Genomic DNA, 22,803 nt, shown 5'->3' with positions numbered 1-22,803 from the left:
TTGGAGTTAATGGGATGAATTTACTTATTCTTGGTAAGAAATGTTACTCTCTAATAAAACTTAATTCTATCTTATCTCTTATCAACAAAGAAAGTAAATCTAGAGTGTAATTTAGATCATATGATCGAAATATCCAATTTACTATTCAATCTGCACATTAGTTTCCTTCCCTAAAAGTACGAGCGATTTTGACCCGTTTGAAATTCTCTAACATTTTCCTAATCTAAGAAAAGATATCTAACGTGTATACATTTCCTCATTTGTTAAATTGTGGCATCCCAGACACGCCACTTACTGATGCGTTCTTAATCTTTTCACTTTTAGCACAAGCCGAAGACAAAACACAATCAAATTAAACATTTCTCGATCAGTGGACACATCCACAACAAAATACCACATCTTCATTTCCCACTTTTTATTTATATACAAAAGGTTATTTGGATGACATCCTTTTCAAGCATGATAGCAAAATTTCATCGGGGAGGTCAAAATGGGGTCCTACTCCCCTAATGCAGCTACATCCACAACTCCACTTCTCTACTTGTCGCCACCACCTCCATCACTACTGACACTATCAGGATAAGGGGTCGGTGACATGTTCGAAGATCTGTAAAAAATGTGTCAACGATAAACAGTGAGCGAAAACTCAGCCAAGTAAACTCTATCACGCCATACTAAACGGATAATGACAAGCATTTCAATCGAGTTAAATAGGTAGACAGATGAACCAATTCACATCCAACCATAACTTATAAGACTCCCTTTTTTATTTGGGCGTAATTCACCAGATAAAAGATTGTCGATTGACTAACAGCCATTCACTTGAATTCTCATTTGATTTAGTAACTCAGGCCAAAACATCCTCCGGGGAACCCAGTTACCCCCCCGGGCATCTCGCACCCATCACGGCATCACGAGGACATCTGGGGAACTGTGTTACACCCCCAGGCATCCGAGGGAACCCCGTTACCCCCTCAGGCATCTCGTACCTACCACGGCATCACGAGGACATCTAGGGAACCGTGTTACACCCCCAGGCATCTGAGGGAACCCAGTTACCCCCTCAGGCATCTCGCACCTACCACGGCATCACGAGGACATCTGGGGAACCGTGTTACACCCCTAGGCATCCGAGGGAACCCAGTTACCCCCCCCCGGGCATCCCAACTCCGGGGCATCGTCGTCATGGGGACTGACGGAACAACCACACTTACAATTCCACACCCTTCGGCACATACATTACAGAAATTTAGAATTGTAATTTACAATATTTAATACAAAGGAAACATCTCATCAGAAAGTTCACAGCGTGTACGTTACATCTTCCGAAGACACCCAATCGAAAACTCCGATGTCTCAAATAAGAATCAATGAAATTTGGAATTTTGGCAATACTGGACAGTTTTGTAGACCCTGGGAAATCAATCCCAAAGACATGGCAAATGAGTTCCAAAAATTCCGAAATTCTAATATGATATTAACAAGACCTTAACACATATTTTTCATGAGAACACAATCCCAAAATCCTCCTGGAAAGAGAAATTTTGAGGCACGAAAACAGACTAGAACTGGACCGTCGGAACAGTGACACCGAGTTACAAGGAATGCTCTTTTGACACATCAAATGATGTCTAAACACCTTGAAATTTTTATATGTTGTACAAAAGTGGACTATGAACAAATTTTGTGAAGGAAGTATGGCCTAATTCGAAGTGGATATTTTTATAAAAAATCGAGAAGGTCCAGAGGTCACGGTCTCCACCTTAAATACAGTTCTGATCCGGTAAAAGATTGGCCCTTCGAAATATCCATTTGTACTCAGAAAAATATGAAATTTAAGTATGTTGTAAATCAAGATCTTCTGAACAACTTTTAAGAAGAACGTTTAGCCAAATTCGGTCCACAACCGAAGCTGTAAAAATAGAAAACAGTGGATGTCCGGAGAAGTCGGTTTCTGGAACCCGAAACAGACATCAAGAAATGGATTCCCATTGAAGATCCACTACCTTCCAGCCACGAATTCACCATTCTAGGAACTCAAATCAACATGCATGGCCTGTTCCATACTAGTCTAGCACCCTAGACCCACCAAGGTTCGTTCTAATGGATCAACCCTTCAAGGACAGCCGCTGCAACCACTCGGACTCACCTAACCCCAACTCAGATCAGTTCAAAAGCTTACGCGAGACCCAACCGTCATGCAACCATTAACGTGGTTAGTATAAGGTGATAGAGAGTACTTGCCAGTGAGAGGAAATGGCTGAGATGGCTGAGGCGAAGCTGCTGGTCCGAGGCGGAGACGAAACGGCCGGCTACCGCTGCTGGTCGTGGACAGAGTAGAGGGCGGCAGCTGCTGGTCGGTGGAGGGGCTGTCTTCCAGGCGGCCAGAGAGAGAGACGAGAGAGAGTTGAGCTGAGGCGAGAGAGTGAGTTCGCAGAGAAATGAGAGGGAGTGAGCTGAGGCGAGAGAGAGAGCCGAAGGAGATGCACTTCTCGGATGGCCCGTTAGTTCCCCTTGCATGCATGGGCATGTATGGTGACACTTGGCACCTTTCTCTTGCCAATTGTAGAGGGAAAAGAGAGTGTAGTGCCCCCTACAGTTGTCTTGCGTGCATGGCTTGCATGTAGGAGAAAAGACAAGACATAACAAGACAAAAGGGAATAAATGAAGAGGTTTGGGGGCTGCGGATGCGTCGTGGGGTTTCCGGCGGGAAAAAGGGAAAGGAAAAAGAAAAGGGAAGAAAAGGAAGGGAAAAGAGAAAAAAAGAGGAAAAGAAGGGGCTGTCCGTGAGCAAGGGGAAAAATGGGGAGAAAAATAACGGCGACGGGTTTGACGCGGAGTCGGGTCGTGCAAACGACGCGACGTCGGTTTAGTTGGTCCAACAATAATGATCTTTAGAATCCGAATTCGCGATTCCAAAAACGATATCAGCGATGTTAAACTTCCAATTTTTTTGTTGCTCCTAATTCCCGTCGACGAGAGTCTTAATCCATTAGGGTCCGTTAATCTTTGGTCATGAAAATTCGGGATGCCACATAAATGCTCTCTTTTTTCTCTAATTTTCATTGTCTTACCTGACGAATACATGCAAAATTCATTAGTACCACCGAAAGCGCGAGGGGTGTCAATAATAGAAATCCAACTCATTGGGTTTTGAGCTTTTCCTCTTCAGTGGCTGCTTAATTTGTATGAGTCAGCTGAGGGAACTTAAATTTGACGTCTAATTCATATTTACAAAAATGTCAATGATTTTCCTATCATTTTTTATTTTGTTATCCGTAAATCAAACTCTCGTCACCAGTGAAATGTTGGATATTTCAATAATCGTTGTTAAAAAGAGATCACTTTAATGCCAATTGTTGTTAAAAAGTGATCATTTCAGTGCTAAGAACTCCACGCGGAAATGCCACATGGACTAGATTTTTTAAATAATGTACCATAAAAGCCACGTATTATTTTTGGCTGGAATTTCAAGCCATTGGCACTTAAGTGATCATTTTTTCTTCGATTTTGCACTTAAGTGATTTAACGAAAACTTACACAACTTTTGTCACTTCTAGTGCTCTTCTGTCGCAAAGGTGCAAAGAAACGTTAAGGGGGAGAAAAATAGAAAAAAGAATTGATGGAATTTCTCTCTGTGAAATAGAGGGCTAAAGGAGGAAAGAAAAAAAAACTTGGTGATAATTTGTGGAATACTCGGTGAACTAGGATCTTTATTTGAGACTAAATTGACCACTTCAATTGCTTATCTGAGCTATCGTCTACATTGGGTCCTCTTTTAAGAAAATAGTTTCACTGGCCCTTATTTGAAATTGTTCCCTTAACTTAATTGTCGAGTGATCCGAAAGAATGGTCAAATACGAAGACAACCAAAATGGATCTTCAATATCTGCATTTTTGCCTTCATATCCTCAATTTCAGCACCTCATTTTTCATGTCAACCTAAAGCATACCTAGTTAGAGACGTAAGGCTATCGGGTGTGCCACTCTTTCGGGACCTCGACTTCTCTTATCCATCATTAACCGTTTATCCGACATATACATAAGAAATATGACTATCACATTTGATTACCTAGTTATGGAATACTAGGATGTAGTCGATCAATTTCGACCATTGGAAATTTTCAAGACCGTCCAAAAAGTCAAATACTCAATAATACCAACCCATTTTATTAAGAACGAAATTCCCTTTTTATTTTTGCTTCCTCTCCTCTCACAGAGGCACAAAACCAGCATACATCAATTGTCCTCATGCAAGTTTTTCTCCTACACACCCACATTTGCCATTTACCAAGGCGGGACGTTGCGGAAAAGGACACTGTCTAATACAAGTTTCTGCAAGTTTTTCTCCTACACACCCACATTTGCCATTTACCAAGGCGGGACGTTGCGGAAGAGGACACTGTCTAATACAAGTTTCTCCTTGTCCTTTCCGATTATCATTATCCGAGAGATCATAGCTCCCTCCTGGTCCATCTCTTGTTTGAGCATGTGAGACGACAAGACCTTTAAAGGAAGGAAAATGTGGAGGAACTCATCAGCGCAGTTCTACATTTAGAAATGATAATAGTAATTAAGAAAGATGAGAAGAAACCTACCGAATGCAATTACCAATATAAAGACTATTGCGCTGAGCTTGGTTTGACCCTTCTCCATTTCCAACGATATTTGGCTCGATCGACTGTGTAAGATATATGAGCGTGACAGATACGTGTTTGTGTCCCATTGAAGTAGGTTTATATAGATGTCTAAAGTTTGGTATTTTTGGAGTCTGATTAAATGCAAGATTCAAAAAACTGAGTGGTAATTGACTTGCTACATATTCATATTCTCATAGAGATTTTATCTTTGTTACCTTTATTCGCGGATCTCCATGGAAATGCACGTTTGCTTTATTAGGTAAGACTATCAGTACTCGCGGTATACAATTGGCTACTTCGAGAATTTCCTACCATAATTTGAGCATTTCTAGGAGTTAATGGGATGAATTTACTATGTTTATGGTAAGAAATGTTACTCTCTAATAAAACTTACTTTTATCTGATCTCCTATTAATAAAGGAAGTAAATCTCTCGGTGGTCCATCTAATGCTAGAGTGTAATTTAGATCGGATGATCGAAATATCTTATTTGGTAATCAATCTACACATTAGTTTCCTTCGCTAAAAGAATATACGATTTTGACATGTTTGGCATTCTCTAATATAATCCTAATATAAGAAAAGATATCTAACACGTGTATATTTCCTCATTCATCAAATGCTCTCTTTTTTCTCTAATTTTTATTGTCTGACCCGACGAATAGATGCAAAATTCATTAGTACCGCGGAAAGTACGAGGGGTGTGAATAATAAAAATCCAACTCATTGGGTTTTAAGCTTTTCCTCTTCAGTGGCTGCTTAATTTGCATGACTCAGCTCTGGAACTTAATTCTTTTTTTTTTGTTGGAGTCTATAATTATTATGAAAGCAAAATTTTAAATTTGACGTCTAACTCATATTTACAAAAATGTCAACGATTTTCCTATCCTTTATTATTTTGTTATCCGTACATCAAACTCTTGTCACAATGTTGGATATTTAAAGTTATTAATTTTCCTATCCTTCTCTCTCCTTGTCCCGCAGGCGCTCTCCGTCGTGCCCGAGGAGTGCACCGCCGAATCCGACGACTGCATCAACAAGGCCAAGGCACTCCCCCTCAAGATCATCGCCATCGTCTCCATCCTCGTCACGAGTCTGATCGGTGTCTGCTCCCTACTCTTCACCCGCTCGGTCCAGGCCCTCAACCCTGACCGCGACCTCTTCGTCATCATCAAGTGCTTCGCGGCAGGCATCATCCTCGCCACCGGGTTCATGCACGTGTCGCCCGACTCCTTCGACATGCTGTCCTTGTCACGGCCCAAACCTTACGGCGCACGAGCATCCCAACCGAGGTCGAATTCATGTGACGTCCTAGGACGCATCGCCGACCCAACACCCAAAACAGAGATCAAGACACATGCGGAAGCAACGTAAACACCCGTACAGTTTAAAACACATGACCAAGGATAGCCCAAACAACAAACAACATTATAAATATACACTTGCATTAACATCAGGGAAACATATACAATATCCGTTACACAAAATACATACAAAGAATCAAAAGCGGGTCAACGGCCACTACTGACAAAAAGGGGAAAGTGGCTCGGGCGGTCAGTCGAAACACTAACCTAAGGAAGGGCTTCGGTCAAAAAGGTACTGGCCCGACCTAACTAGGGATACGGCTAAACCCTAAGGTACCTAGTCTGGGTCGGATCCCGAGGACTCGGAACAACTGTCAGACAACTCATCCTCGGAGTCCATGGAATCCAGCTCGGACTCGGCCTCTGCCGACCCGTCCTCAGAATCGACCTCCTCTGGCTCGCTCTCCGGCTCGGAGTCCTGCTCCATCGGCTCCAGCTCGCTATCCGACTCCATAGGTTCTGGGTCAGAATCCCAGTCCACCGGCTCTTCGTCCATCGGGTTTGGTTTGTCGACCTCCCAGATAACAGGTCCGTGTCCGACGTCAGAATCCTCTCTAAATGAGGCCTCGGGGCTCGCCAAGTCTCCATCAGCACACTGGGGATCTATATCACCTAGCCCGTTGAACGGGACATCAAAGGTCCTAAGAGGTCCGAAAGTCCCGATGTAGTCCATGAAGCACCAACCTATGTACTCGTGGGTTTGGAAGTGCTTCTCGCCCACATCGACCCATACTGTAAGAAAATATCTAATATACGTATCCCCGTTCCCTACAGGGTACTCGGTCACATCCCGGTCTATTCGGGACGGGATCCCAAAACGGATTGGAACTTCTGCCATCCTCAAAGCCGGGGGTCTAAAAATGTGGGTTTTAACAACCGTGAGAACGAATCTGAGCGAGTAAACCCCATAAACCTAAACTAGGCTAACATGCACCTCCTGAAAGGCAAACAATCACACGAACAGACCAATAATCAATTGACCTAGGCCCTCGGGCCCAGATCGAGAACACAAATGACCCTGCATGTTAGGCATATAATAATTGGGATAATGGCACATACGCGAACATACGCGGCCACACGTACGCCATGTACATGCTCGTACTCCTTGATGTCTGCATCACACACGATTCACCGACACGCACATGCTTGCACACCTGCCAATGCACTCTTGCACACACATGCCATCAATATGATTGTGCTCATGATTCGGCTCAATTATGCACACTTGCACACTGCCAATTTCTCATTTGTAAATCGACCCGCGTAAAACGCATCAGGTCTAACAATATCCAACACTTCCTGGCCCGCCTAAAACGCATCAGGCCCAGTGTCTCTAGCCCGCATAAAACGCATCAGGTGCAACACCGATCTCCATATACGGACCGAACCCGCGTAAAACGCATCAGGTTGGCTGTCTTCCGGCAATCCGGGCATCGTCCCGCGTAAAACGCATCAGGACGGGTTCAATACCCCGCGTAACACGCATCAGGGCTTATAGTGATCACACGTACACACACCAAATTTTATCTGAACCCCGCGTAAGACGCATCAGGGCGATTAGGTGATCACATGCTCATGTCAAGCACGCATACTCGCACAATTCTCATATCATGCCAATGCTCAGCATACGAAATGCGTGGTCATGCACAATGAGCACTCGATTTCACATAGGCACACAATCAATTAATGCCAACTCAATGTGCATCTCAACATGCTCAATACCACAAATTAACTTGCCCAATTAATCCAATAACTCAATTCAGCCACGATATGATCAACTCACAATTTAGCATGCTCAGAACATCACATTGACATGCCCAATTAATTCAATTAGTCCGATTCGAACACAGCTCACAATTGTCACACAATTTCCATGCGATTAGAACAATTCAAATACGCATTCGCACGGACCGCCATGCCTCGTCATTCTCGGCCACACATGGCATGCATCATGGCATCACAATAATAATCACCGATCAAGCACGAATCAGCCACTAATCGGACAATACAAGGCATGCTCGGGATTCCACAATTAAACCCTAAATTAACCGAACTTAGGCCAATTAAATCCAATAATTTCAGCCATTAGATAGCCCACTCTAGGGCACTAAACCACATTGAAACCAACATATTAGACTCCCAAATCATCACATAATCCACGACTAATTAATCAGCCCACTAATTATCCCTAAATTCCCCTAATTAACCTCTAAATTACCCTAAACCTATCTAGAAATGCTAATTAGCCTAATTAGGATTTAGGGTTAATACTCACTTGGGCTCCTAAGCTCCAAACAAGCTGATCGGGAGAGAAAAACGGGCTGGCTGAGCTGGTTTCACGGCGGTGCAAGCACCGGCGAACGGCGGCTCCCGCGGCGGCGCGAGCGGCGGTGTGCGGCTGCTCACGCGGCTGGGGAAAGGGAGAAAGAGAATGGGACGGCTGGAAAGGTTGGGCGAGGATGAGGGCGTGGACGGCGGCTCACGACGGCGGCACCAGCGAGCGGCGGCGCTCCGGTGTGCTCGGCTGCTCACGGTTGAAGGGGAAAGAAAGAAAGGGAGAGTGGCGTGGGGGAGGGGTTGGCCGGAGATGGTGAGAGAGAGAGAGAGAGAGAGAGAGAGAGAGAGAGAGAGAGAGAGAGAGAGAGAGAGAGGAGAGTGTATAGGCTAGAGTGAGTGGGGGTGGTTGAACAACTTCCCAAAAATTACCATCTTGTCCTCATTTCTAGGGCTAGGATCAAATCTTGATAAAATATCTAGGGGTAGATTGGTCCACTAATTTTAGCAATAATAGGGCTGATAATTCTAATCTAAACTCCTAAAATTCGGAATACAAGCATAGGGCGTAGGGGCAAAATGGTAATTTTCCGGTCCCGGGCCAAATTTTCAATTTTCGACTCTACCGATTCCAAATATAAGTGGCCACACTTATACGACGTTGTCCTTGCAAAATAGTTGCATACGCCCACGAAATTCGACACCGAAGTCCGGACTCAATTCCACGATCGATTTCGCTCAAATGGGATTTTAGCGTCTCTCACTAACGGGCGGCTGTTTAGGGGTTACGCGTACCAACCTAGGGTTACTCGAGTCGTGACGATCTCGATCTCCAAGAGAACACGAGGATTTATCACTAGTTCCGGGGGTCGCGATCGTTCGGAATAAGTTCGGGATTGTTCGTCACGCGTACTCTCGATCGTGCGGAATAACCCGCGATCCGATCGTATGTCGCTGGCCAAACCAAATCCGTCACTTTCCTTGGACCGGCCCACATTGGCATAAAATATTCCCTCGTCATTTCTCGGAACCGGACTCAATTCACGATCGAGTTCTTGGGTCCACGTACCGTTTTCCTAGTTAGCCATTCCCTATTGGTCAGTATCCCGAGAATGATCAGTTCCGGGCGAGACTTACTAAAACGAATTGAGAAATACATATCCATTTTATTGATCACGAAAGTGGGTCGAATTCAGGACGTTACAACTCTTCCCCACTTACAAAAATTTCGTCCTTGAAATTTACAATCCAAACCCGACTACTCAAATAAATGGGGGTACTGACGTTGTATTACTTCTTCGCTTTCCCAGGTGGCGCCTTCCGTCCCGTGATGCTCCCAAACAACTTTGACCAACGGGATCGTTTTATTCCTTAAAACTTGCTCCTTCCTGTCCTCGATTCGCACCGGTCTCTCCACGTACGACACCCTGTCGTCCACGTCTATTACTTCATGATTCAAAATGTGGGTCGGATTCAGTTCGTACTTCCTTAACATTGACACGTGGAAGACGTTATGAACTGGCGACAAATTCGGCGGCAAGGCGAGACGATAAGCCAACGTTCCAATCCTCTCCAAAATCTCGAACGGGCCTATATACCTTGGACTCAGCTTTCCTTTCTTGCCAAACCAAGACAGTCCTCTCATCGGTGAGATCTTAAGGAATACGTGGTCACCAACCTGAAACTCCAGCGGTCTACGCCTTCGGTCCTCATAACTCTTTTGACGGCTCTGAGCTGTCCTTAGCCTTTCCCGGATAATCTTTACCGTTTCCATCGACTGTTGAACCAACTCTGGCCCTGTTACACTTCTTTCTCCCACTTCATCCCAACACAATGGTGTTCTACACGCTCTGCCATAAAGTGCTTCAAATAGTGCCATCCCAATACTCTGCTGAAAGCTATTATTGTAGGCAAATTCAACCAAATGCAACTGCTCTTTCCACTTGCCCCTTAAATCTAATACACACGCTCTCAGCATATCCTCTAAGGTCTGAATAGTCCTCTCAGATTGGCCATCTGTCTGCGGATGATAGGCCGTACTGAATTGCAACTTTGTTCCCATGGCCAATTGTAGACTTTTCTAAAAATTAGCAGTGAACCGGGGATCACGGTCCGAAGTGATCGTTACCGGTACTCCATGAAGACAGACTATCTGGCGCACATATAATTTAGCATACCTTTCCAACTCGAAGTCCTTTCGCACTGCCAGGAAGTGCGCTGACTTGGTCAATCTGTCCACTATCACCTAAATAGAATCGTGTCCCCTCTGGCTTCTTGGCAATTCCGTTACAAAATCCATCGTAATATGCTCCCATTTCCATTCTGGGATTTCCAACGGCTGCAACATTCTACCAGGTCTACAATGTTGTGCCTTCACTTGTTGGCACGACAAACACTTGGCCACATACTTGGCCACATCCACCGTCATTCCGTTCCACCAATAATGCTGTCGAAGGTTCTGGTACATCTTCGTGCTGCCCGGGTGAATGCTATAATTGTTCCTATGAGCTTCCGATAAAATCTCTTCCTTAAGTTCCAAATCATCGGACACGCACAAACGTCCTTGAAACTTAAGAATTCCGTCCTCGGACACTTGGAAGTCCGGTTTCCTCTTAGTGCCATCGATCTCCAGAATCTTTTGAATCTCAGGGTCCGTAGACTGCAACGCCTTGATCTTGGTTTGCACCTCCGGTTCAATCCTTAATGTTGCCACCAAACTGGAGAGGTGTCTAACCTCGAACTTAAAGTCTGAGTCTCACGCTCCTTCCAATAAAATCCACTCTTTGACTATTAATTGCGCGATGCTCGATTTTCGGCTTAAGGCATCCGCTACCCGGTTGGCTTTTCCGGGATGATACAAAATGTCACAGTCATAGTCCTTCAGCAACTCCATCCAACGACGCTGTCTCATATTTAGCTCCTTTTGAGAAAATAAGTACTTGAGGCTCCGGTGGTCCGTGTAAATTTGGAACCTTTCTCCACATAAATAGTGCCTCCAAATCTTAAGCGCGAAAATGATTGCTGCCAATTCCAAGTCGTGAGTCGGGTAGATCATCTCATGAGGCCTTAACTGACGCGATGCATAAGCAACCACCCTTCCATGTTGCATTAGCACGCATCCCAATCCCTTAAGCGAAGCATCTCTATAAATCTCATATCCTCCCGGTCCTGAAGGGATCGTTAGCACTGGCGCAGTCGTCAACCTCTGCTTCAACTCCTGAAAGCTCTCTTCGCACTTTTCTGTCCATTCAAACTTCGTCTCCTTCTTAAGCAACCTTGTCAATGGAGTGGCTATCGCTGAGAATCTTTCCACGAATCGTCGATAGTAACCTGCCAGACCTAAGAAGCTTCGAACCTCAGTAACTGTCGTCGGTCTCGGCCAATCCATCACTGCTTCAATCTTTGCCGGATCCACGGAGATTCCTTCTCCGGAAATTACATGCCCAAGAAATGCTACTCGGTTCAGCCAAAATTCGCACTTGCTAAACTTAGCATACAGTGCATGCTCTCTTAACGTTCGCAGAACCTTTTCCAAGTGTACCTCATGTTCCTCGGGACTCTTTGAATACACCAAAATATCATCTATGAAGACAATGACGAACTGATCCAAAAACTCCTTGAATACCCCATTCGTTAAGTCCATGAAAGCAGCAGGAGCTTTAGTCAGCCTAAATGGCATTACCGTGAATTCATAGTGCCCATACCTCGTCCTGAATGCCGTCTTAGGGATATCCTCCTTTTGGATCCTTAACTGATGATATCCTGTCCTTAGATCAATCTTAGAAAATACCGAGGCTCCTTGCAACTGATCGAACAGGTCATCAATCCTTGGGAGGGGATACTTATTCTTGATGGTCACTTGATTCAGCTGACGATAATCAATACATAGCCTCAATGACCCATCCTTCTTCCTTACGAACAAGACTGGCGCTCCCCATGGAGACGCACTCGGTCGGATAAAACCTTTGTCCAGCAGTTTCTGCATTTGAACCTTTAATTCTTTCAACTCTGACAACGACATCCTATAAGGCGGCTTCGAGATTGGCTCAGTCCTCGGGGCCAACTCGATAACAAACTCCACTTCTCTTTCTGGTGGCAATCCCGGCAATTCCTGGGGAAAGACATCGGGAAAGTTGCACACCACTGCTGTATCCTCTAGCCGCACTTCTTCTGTTGTCGAATCAACCACACTTGCCAAATAACCTTGACATCCCTCATCCAACAACTTGGTCGCTTTTACTGATGAAACTCAAGGGATCGAGGTTCCTCCTCGACTCCCTACAAACTCAAATCTAGGGTGTCCAGCCGGACTAAACCGAATCACCCTGCTACTGCAATCCATCATAGCATTCTGTTTGACTAACCAATCCATGCCCACAATCACATCAAAATCATACATTGGCAAAACAGCTAAATCTATCTTGCTTTCTACGCCACCAATTACTATCTCACAGTCCGGGCATCCTAACGATGTGCATATCTTATCCATTAATGGCGTAGTCACACATAACCGCACTTCTAACAAAACAGGTTTTAATCCAGCCAATTCGACAAACTGAGCAGACACAAATGAGTGCGACGCCCCCGGATCAAATAAAGCATACGCGATATGATTGCACAGAGAAACCATACCTGTGACCACGCCCGGCGCGTTCTCAGCTTCCCTTCGTGCCATGGTGTATACACGTCCTTGTGCCGGCGGCCTATTCAGATTAGCCGGCGGGGGATTCCCAGCCTGATTTCCAACTCGGGGCTGTTGTGGTTGCATCGGTGGACCTGCTGGGCGTTGCTGGAGGCAATTCCTTATCTGGTGGTCCATACTCCCGCACTTGAAGCAAGCCCCAAATCTATTCTGCTGGTGGTTCGGCTTTCCAATATTATTTCTAATAGGTGGGACGAATCACCTGTTTCCCACCATCGGCTTCTTCCTAAAGCGGCGGTTGTCCCTATTCTGGGCGAACCGCGACCCAGAAGCGGCTGCCCTTTCCAACTGATCTCGTTCTATGGCGTGAGCCCGTTCATACATCTCCTCGTAGTCCCGAATGTTGAGCTATATCATCTGACTCCTAAGGTCCGGCTTGAGTCCATCTCGGAATCTCCGAACCTTATCCTGCGGGTTTTCCACCATCCTAGGTGCAAACTTCGACAATCTAGCGAACTCCGCTTCATATTGATCCACAGTCATTGATCCTTGGCGAAGTCTCATAAATTCTGCCAGTTTCCTTTCCTTGGCACTCTCCGAGAAATATTTTCCATAAAAATTCTCGGTAAACACAGCCCAAGTCTGGGCGGTCCCCTTGGGAAATACTCTGCCCTTGGTGGCCTTCCACCAGTCGTTAGCATTATCCTGCAGCTGATATACCGCCAAGGTCACCCTTTCAGCCTCGGTGCACCCCAGAACTTCGAAAGCTTTCTCTAATTCTTCTACCCAACGCGGTTCAGCCTCGGGGTCACCTTTTCCGTTGAACTTCGGTGGTTTTAACTTCAAGAGCTGTTCGACCAACTTAGACATCGGCCTGATCACATTTGCCGGTCCCGGAATTGGATTCCCATTATTCCCCTGATTCCCGTTATTGCCATTGGCCCCATTGGCAGCAGCAACGGCGACTTCAATAGCAGTGGCAACAGTGGCATTTCTCTCCCGGATTTGCCTACCCCTCAGTATTCCCGCTTCCTCGAGTGCCCTCAAAATCCCATCTACCCTTGGATCCTCTGAAACCCTCACTTGAGGTGCTACGCGATCTTGGTCACGACCTCGACCTCTACCTCTTCCTTGGCTACTCATCTTCACAACTCGCACGCTCACCTACCTGCTATAATTCCACTCAGGAATTAAAGACCTAAACCAAGCTAAACCGATCTAAGGTCCTAGGCGGGGAACTAACACAACAGCAATCAATCACTCAACATGCGGCCAAACACAAGCAGCACAAGACCTCAACCAAGGAGATACACGTACTTACCTCGGGTCCTGCCGCACCTGCACTTTACGGGTCAGTTCAACCAACCGGTCAGTCAAGACATAGACAGTCAAGAGGTACACGTAGCACACAAGGTCTCCCTACTGGTTACCCAAGGTCACCGCTCCTTATCACTCCAAACTTCGACCGAATTGGACCGAGCTGACCTTGCTTTGATACCAAATCAACGGGGGATGTCACGCCCCGAACCTTACGGCGCACGAGCATCCCAACCGAGGTCAAATTCGTGTGACATCCCAGGACGCGTTGCCGACCCAACACCCAACACCTAACACAGAGATCAAGACACATGCGGAAGCAACGTAAACACCCGTACAGTTTAAAACACATGACCAAGGATAGCCCAAACAACAAACAACATTATAAATATACACTTGCATTAACATCAGGGAAATATATACAATATCCATTACACAAAATACATACAAAGAATCAAAAGCGGGCCAACGGCCACTACTGACAAAAAGGGATAAGTGGCCCGGGCGGTCAGTCTAAACACTAACTTAAGGAAGGGCTCCGGTCAAAAAGGTACTGGCCCGACCTAACTAGGGATACAGCTAAACCCTAAGGTACCCAGTCCGGGTCGGATCCCGAGGACTCGGAACAACTGTCAGACAACTCATCCTCGGAGTCCATGGAATCCAGCTCGGACTCGACCTCTGCCGACTCGTCCTCAGAATCGACCTCCTCCGACTCGCTCTCCCGCTCGGAGTCCTGCTCCATCGGCTCCGGCTCGCTATCCGACTCCATAGGTTCCGGGTCAGAATCCCAGTCTACCGGCTCCTCGTCCATCGGGTCTGGCTCGTCGACCTCCCAAATAACAGGTCCGTGTCCGACGTCAGAATCCTCTCCAAATGAGGCCTCGGGGCTCGCGAAGTCTCCATCAGCGCACTGGGGATCTATATCACCTAGCCCGTTGAACGGGACATCAAAGGTCCTAAGAGGTCCGAAAGTCCCGGTGTAGTCCCTGAAGCACCAACCTATGTACTCGTGGGCCTGGAAGTGCTGCTCGCCCACATCGACCCATACCATAGTAAAATGTCTAATATACGTATCCCCATTCCCTACGGGGTACTCGGTCACATCCCGGTCTATCCGAGACGGGATCCTTAAACGGATTGGAACTTTTGACATCCACAAGGCCGGGGGTCTGAAAATGTGGGTTTTAACAACCGTGAGAACGAATCTCAGCGAGTAAACCCCCTAAACCTAAACGAGGCTAACATGCACCTCCTGACAGGCAAACAATCACACGAATAGACCAATAATCAATTGACCTAGGCCCTCGGGCCCAGATCGAGAACACAAATAACCCTGTAGGTTAGGCATATAATAATCGCGATAATGGCACATACGCGGCCACACGTACGCCATGCACATGCTCATACTCCTTGATGTCTGCATCACACACGATTCACCGACACGCACATGCTTGCACACCTGTCAATGCACTCTTGCACACACATGCCATCAATATGATCGTGCTAACGATCCGGATCAATTATGCACACCTGCGCACGACCAATTTCTCATTTATAAATCGACCCGCGTAAAACGCATCAGGTCTAACCCGCGTAAAACGCATAATGTCTGACAATATCCAACACTTCCTGACCCGCGTAAAACGCATTAGGCCCAGTGTCTCTAGCCCACGTAAAACGCATCAGGCGCAACACTGATCTCCATATACGGACCGAACCCGCGTAAAACGCATCAGGTTAGCCGTCTTCCGGCAATCCGGGCATCGTCCCGCGTAAAACGCATCAGGACGGGTTCAATATCCCGCGTAACACGCATCAGGGCTTATAGTGATCACACGTACACACACCAAATTGTATCTGAACCCCGCGTAAGACGCATCAGGGCGATTAGGTGATCACATGCTCATGTCAGGCACGCATACTCGTACAATTCTCATATCATGCCAATGCTCAGCATACGAAATGCGTGGTCATGCACAATGAGCACTCGATTTCACATAGGCACACAATCAATTAATGCCAACTCAATGTGCATCTCAACATGCTCAATACCACAAATTAACTTGCCCAATTAATCCAATAACTCAATTCAGCCACGATATGATCAACTCACAATTTAGCATGCTCAGAACATCACATTGACATGCCCAATTAATTCAATTAGTCCGATTCGAACACGGCTCACAATTGGCACACAATTTCCATGCGATTAGAACAATTCAATTACGCATTAGGACGGACCGCCATGCCTCCTCATTCTCGGCCACACATGGCATGCATCATGGCATCATAAAAATAATCACCGATCAAGCACGAATCAGCCACTAATCGGACAATACAAGGCATGCTCGGGATTCCACAATTAAACCCTAAATTAACCGAACTTAGGCCAATTAAATCCAATAATTTCAGCCATTAGATAGCCCACTCTAGGGCACTAAACCACATTGAAACCAACATATTAGACTCCTAAATCATCTCATAATCCACGACTAATTAATCAGCCCACTAATTATCCCTAAATTCCCCTAATTAACCTCTAAATTACCCTAAACCTATCTAGAAATGCTAATTAGCCTAATTAGGGTATAGGGTTAATACTCACTTGGGCTCCTAAGCTCCAAACAAGCTGATCGGGAGAGAAAAACGAGCCGGCTGAGCTGGTTTAACGGCGGCGCAAGCAGCGGCGAACGACGGCTCCCGCGGCGGCGCGAACGGCGGTGTGCGGCTGCTTCGGCGGGGCTGCTCACGTGGCTGGGAAAAGGGAGAGAGAGAATGGGACGGCTGGAAAGGTCGGGTGAGGATGAGTGCGTGGAAGGCGGTTCATGGCGGCGGCACCAGCGAGCGGCGGCGCTCCGGCATGCTCGGCTGCTCACGGCCGAAGGGGAAAGAAGGAGAGGGAGAGTGGCGTGGGGGAGGGGTTGGCCGGAGATGGTGAAGGAGTGAAATGAGGGAGGGAGAGAGAGAGAGAGAGAGAGAGAGAGAGAGAGAGAGAGAGAGAGAGAGAGAGAGAGAGAGAGAGAGGAGAGTGTATAGGCTAGAGTGAGTGGGGGTGGTTGAACAACTTCCCAAAAATTACCATATTGTCCTAATTTCTAGAGCTATGATCAAATCTTGATAAAATATCTAGGGGTAGATTGGTCCACTAATTTTAGCAATAATAGGGCTGATAATTCTAATCAAAACTCCTGAAATTCGGAATACAAGCATAGGGCGTAGGGGCAAAACGGTAATTTTCCGGTCCCAGGCCAAATTTTCAATTTTCGACTCTACCGATCCCAAATATAATTGGCCACACTTATACGACGTTGTCCTTGCAAAATAGTCGCGTACGTCCACGAAATTTGACACCGAAGTCCGTACTCAATTCCACGATCGATTTCGCTCAAATGGGATTTTAGCGTCTCTCACTAACGGGCGGCTGTTTAGGGGTTACGCGTACCGACTTAGGGTTACTCGAGTCGTGACGATCTCGATCTCTCAGAGAACACGAGGATTTATCACTAGTTCCAGGGGTCGCGATCGTTCGGAATAAGTTCGGGATCGTTCGCCACGCGTACTCTCGGTCGTGCGGAATCACCCGCGATCCGATCGTACTTCGCTGGCCAAACCAAATCTGTCACTCTCCTTGGACCGGCCCACATTGGCACAAAATATTCCCTCGTCGTCTCTCGGAACCGTACTCAATTCACGGTCGAGTTCTTGGGTCCACGTACCGTTTTCCTAGTTAGCCATTCCCTATTAGTCAGTATCCCGAGAATGATCAGTTCCGGGCGAGACTTACTAAAACCAATTGAGAAATATATATCCATTTTATTGATCACGAAAGTGGGTCGAATTCAGGACGTTACAGTTCTCCCCGTGCTTGAAGGAGAACCTTTGGCACAAGTTCCCATTCACCGGGTTCGTTGCTATGCTGAGCGCCATCGTGACGCTGATGGTGGACTCGATGGCGACGAGCATGTATAGCCAAAAGAACAACGTTGGCGTCATTCCCGAAAGCGAGACCATTGACGGTGACCGGGAGATGGGCGTCGTGACCGCGGCGCATTTGCATAGCCACGGCCACGGCCGCCGCCACCACCACCACCACCACGGAGCGGCAGGAAAGGTGGAGGCCACGAGTTCTTGGTTGCTTCGGTACAGGGTCGTTGCAATGGTAAGATCATACTTTGGATATTGTTAGTATATGTTTTTCACTTAGATTTATTTACTGTATGGTACTACTAAAGTTCACATGGATGCGAAGCTCGAGGACCCGCAAGATAAAGCTCCTCGACCCCACAATCATTATTTCACAAAATGGCATCATTTATTTACAGATGTCGACATAGATGCAAGACTTACTCCATATATTATAGATTTCGTATTATATATATTTTCTACCTCGTGGACCGTTCAAAGAATTATTATTGGCATGCGGGATTTTCTTATTCAGTTTCTGTCAATTTAGGTTTTCTGCGGCACTTGCTTCTGCAGTTAAATGATTAAATATCGACTTTCTTGAAAAGAATTTGAAATCTAGTAACATCCACCAACCACTTTGCCTTTGGTGAATGAACATGGGACATCGGTAGCGAAGAAAAGAAATAAGAGATCATAGTATTTTTAGTCATAATTGAAAGGTAGAAGAGGATTTTTTTAAGAAATCATATCATGGACTTGACAAAGTTTTTGGAAAAAAAAATGCTCCGCACACTATATATCAATCAGAAAGGTTAAAGTTTCAATTTGTGACTTCTTAGGGTCTTTTTTCTTTACTAAAAAATATTTCTTAGTTTGCTTAAAAAATCCTCAAACTATAAAAAAAAAAGCACTGTAAAATTTAAAAATCACGAAGGATTATATAGAATTTCACATGTCAATATTATAAGACTTTAGGTGCTTCAAATTGAACAAAAGTCAAATCACGAGAGTTGCAGAATTCGAAAACAGTAAAATTTGAAAGTTCAATTTTGATTATGCGCATCCGTCCTAATAGCGACCTTCGTAAAATTTGATTTTCTCAAAAGAGACAACGGGCTTTGTATGATGCATCTCTAAGAAATTATTTGGACACCTACTATCTCTTAATTACGACCAAGTATATCTTTACCGCGATGAAGCTATGATATCATAGTGTTGGAAAATTAATATATTAGCTTCAAATGATATCTGTTCTTCATATATAAATTTCTTTTCTAGACATTAAAATTGGGATCGATTGTACTTAGGTGCTGGAGCTAGGAATAGTGGTACACTCGGTGGTGATAGGGCTTGGATTGGGAGCCTCAAGCAATGTGTGCACCATCAGAGGCCTTGTGGCTGCTCTTTGCTTCCATCAAATGTCTGAAGGCATGGGTCTTGGTGGCTGCATTCTTCAGGTAACACTTCAGATCCACAAACCTCCAAACTTTTTCAGTTTATGGCAAAGAAAAACAAATTAATCAGCAGATCTGTTGTTATTTCCATGTTCCCATGTTGGTCCAAGTCGGCTAATTGAATCTTTTGTAAACCCTATAAATAGGCAGAGTACAGGTGGTTGAAGAAGCTGGTAATGGTGTTCTTCTTCTCGGTGACGACCCCGTTTGGGATCGCTCTATCGAGCACCTACCAGGAGAACAGCCCGAGCTCGCTCATCACGGTCGGCCTGCTCAACGCGTCGTCCGCAGGGCTCCTGATCTACATGGCCCTTGTCGACCTCCTCGCCGCCGACTTCATGGGTCCAAAGCTGCAGCGCAGCATCAAGCTCCAGATCAAGTCCTATGCTGCCGTGCTGCTGGGTGCTGGTGGCATGTCTCTCATGGCCAAATGGGCCTGAGTTTGTACTAATTATCCTCAACGAACAAAATGTATAACTGGATGGTTTTTCTGTTTTCTTTTCGCTTTTTGGTTTGTGCTCATGCTACATATGTGTTTGGCTTTTGGATTATCAACAACTGAGGAATATGTCATAAATTGTGTATATGATATGCTCTCATCACATAGAATGCTAACTTATGAACACAGAAAAAGTTTTCTGTTGATCCGCTATAATGCTGTCTTGAAAGGACGAACTAGTCACTTTATAAATGTCGTTTCGCAACACTTGCATCTCGGTCAAGATACCGATAACCAAATAAGGAAGAAAGACGTTCTATTGGTAGGAATCCCTAGATTGTATCTCTTCATTTTAACAAATATAAAGTAAGATAAAAATATCAATCTTTAAATAAATTGCGAGATGATGGAATTAATGTTAATTATAAATTTATATTTCTTTTCAACATAAAAACAGATTTAATTCAAAGTCGGAAATTAGCATCGTGTACGTATGTCTCGCCACTAAATAAATGGGTGGATATTAAAGCAACATGTGCGTGGAATTCTGCAAAACATCATAGACAACCTATAATCATGTGCGTTATGCTAATATATAGGGAAAAGCCTCCAAAAAGTCAAATACTCAATGAACCCATTTTATTAAGAGCGAAGTTCCCTTTTCATTTTTGCTTTCTCTCCTCTCACTGATGCACAAAACTCTCATACATCAATGGTCCTCATACAAGTTTTTCTCCTTGAGGCGGAACACACGCATTTGCCATTTACCAAGGCGGGACGCTGTGGAACAGGACAATGTCCAATACAAGTTTCTCCTGGTCCTTTCCGAAGATCCGAGAGATCCCAGCTCCCTCCCGGTGCAACTCTTGTTTGAGCATGTGAGATGACAAGACCTTTAAAGGAAGGAAAATGTGGAGGAACTCATCAGTGCAGTTCTACGTTTAGAAATGATAATAGTAAAATTGAGAGATGAGAAGAAACCTACCGGATGAAATCACCAATAGAAAGACCATTGTGTTGAGCTTGGTTTGACCCTTCTCCATGTCCAAGTACATCTGGCCTGATTGATTGTCAAAGGTATACGATTGTGAAAGATATTTGTTTATGTGTCCCACCGAAGTGGGTTTAAATAGATGTCTAAAGTTCGGTATTTTTGGAGTTTGAGTGGAGGCAAGATGCAAAAAAAAAAAAAATAGCAATTGGGTTGCTAAATATGCATATTCTGCTAATATTCTCATAGAAATTTTTTCTTTGTTACCCTTATTTCGCGGTGTTAGTGGTCTGCCCTAAGAATCAATCAAGGTTGATACTCTAATATTAGTTGTGGATTAGGTTGTGTCGGAAAACCGATCTTCACTATACTTAGGTAGTCATAATGTGTTGCTAGAGACCGCTTATGACTTGTGGGCCAAAAGAGTTTTGGGCACACTGCTAATGTTTAGTGAACCTACAGGGTCGCACACAATAGCGAACGGACTTAATATTGTCTGTGCGCCTTGATCTACTTAAGAAGTAGATTTTAATTTATTCTCCTATTTAAATTATCTATGCGATCGTGCGCGTTATGAGATAACGATTAGACGTACGATTGAAGGTGGACGGTTTGGCGGGCCCAAATAGCCCGGCCCACTTCTTTTAATTGCACTAGATAATGAGGCTGTATAAATAGATAGAGAATCGTTCTCTGTCTGGGGTTTTTTCGATAGAGTATCGAAAATCAAAAGGCGTTCAAGAAAAGGAACTTCAAGATCTTTCGCTAGCACGTGGATCGTTAGAGAATTTCCGTTCGTGTGTGTGGATACCGGTAGAGGCGCAACACTTGGGGCGCTCATCCAGACACAATCAGTTGCTGATTTATCTTCAATCTGCAAAAGGTACGTATCGAAATTCCTTTCCAATTTCAATATACACATGGATCCTGTCTAGGGTTCTATATTCCGCTGCGTTGTTTTCGTTGATGAACCCTACACGCGGGTCTCCATAGAAATGCACATTTGGTTTATTAGGTAAGACTATATGTACTCGCAGTATACAATTGGATTCTTCGAGAAGTTTCTACCATATATAATTTAAGCATTTCTCGGAGTTAATGGGATGAATTTACTTTTTCTTGGTAAGAAATGTTACTCTCTAATAAAACTTAATTCTATCTTATCTCTTATCAACAAAGAAAGTAAATCTAGAGTGTAATTTAGATCATATAATCGAAATATCCAATTTACTATTCAATCTGCACATTAGTTTCCTTCCCTAAAAGTACGAGCGATTCTGACCCGTTTGAAATTCTCTAACATTTTCCTAATCTAAGAAAAGATATCTAACGTGTATACATTTCCTCATTTGTTAAATTGTGGCATCCCAGACACGCCACTTACTAATGCGTTCTTAATCTTTTCACTTTTAGCACAAGCGGAAGACAAAACACAATCAAATTAAACATTTCTCGATCAGTGGACACATCCACAACAAAATACCACATCTTCATTTCCCACTTTTTATTTATATACAAAAGGTTATTTGGATGACATCCTTTTCAAGCATGATAGCAAAATTTCATCGGGGAGGTCAAAATGGGGTCCTACTCCCCTAATGCAGCTACATCCACAACTCCACTTCTCTACTTGTCGCCACCACCTCCATCACTACTGACACTATCAGGATAAGGGGTCGGTGACATGTTCGAAGATCTGTAAAAAATGTGTCAACGATAAACAGTGAGCGAAAACTCAGCCAAGTAAACTCTATCACGCCATACTAAACGGATA

At 44.8% G+C, this 22,803-nt stretch overlaps 1 protein-coding gene across 1 annotated transcript; it reads left to right on the top strand.

Moving 5' to 3' along the window:
* The first annotated feature begins 2,256 nt into the window (after positions 1-2,256).
* On the top strand, positions 2,257-20,039 carry LOC130139920 (fe(2+) transport protein 1-like). The gene is made up of 5 exons (XM_056317916.1): positions 2,257-2,286; positions 5,585-5,883; positions 18,083-18,398; positions 19,453-19,602; positions 19,746-20,039. Exons 1-5 carry the CDS (start codon positions 2,257-2,259, stop codon positions 20,037-20,039), a joined length of 1,089 nt encoding a protein of 362 aa, XP_056173891.1.
* Positions 20,040-22,803: the final 2,764 nt, after the last annotated feature.

The sequence above is a fragment of the Syzygium oleosum genome, unplaced genomic scaffold (assembly GCF_021117445.2).
Source record: "Syzygium oleosum isolate NSW1041296 unplaced genomic scaffold, Sole_v2.1 Sole_v2.14, whole genome shotgun sequence".
NCBI lineage: Eukaryota > Viridiplantae > Streptophyta > Magnoliopsida > Myrtales > Myrtaceae > Syzygium > Syzygium oleosum.
This window is presented reverse-complemented; position numbering and strand designations above follow the sequence as displayed.

Coding starts and splice junctions, on each gene's coding strand:
- LOC130139920 (XM_056317916.1), top strand. CDS start 2,257: ATGGCTGAGATGGCTGAGGCGAAGCTGCTG. Junction 5,884..18,082: donor CCCGACTCCTTCGACATGCT/GTCCTTGTCACG, acceptor GGTCGAATTCAG/GACGTTACAGTTCTCCCCGT. Junction 19,603..19,745: donor TTGGTGGCTGCATTCTTCAG/GTAACACTTCAG, acceptor CCCTATAAATAG/GCAGAGTACAGGTGGTTGAA.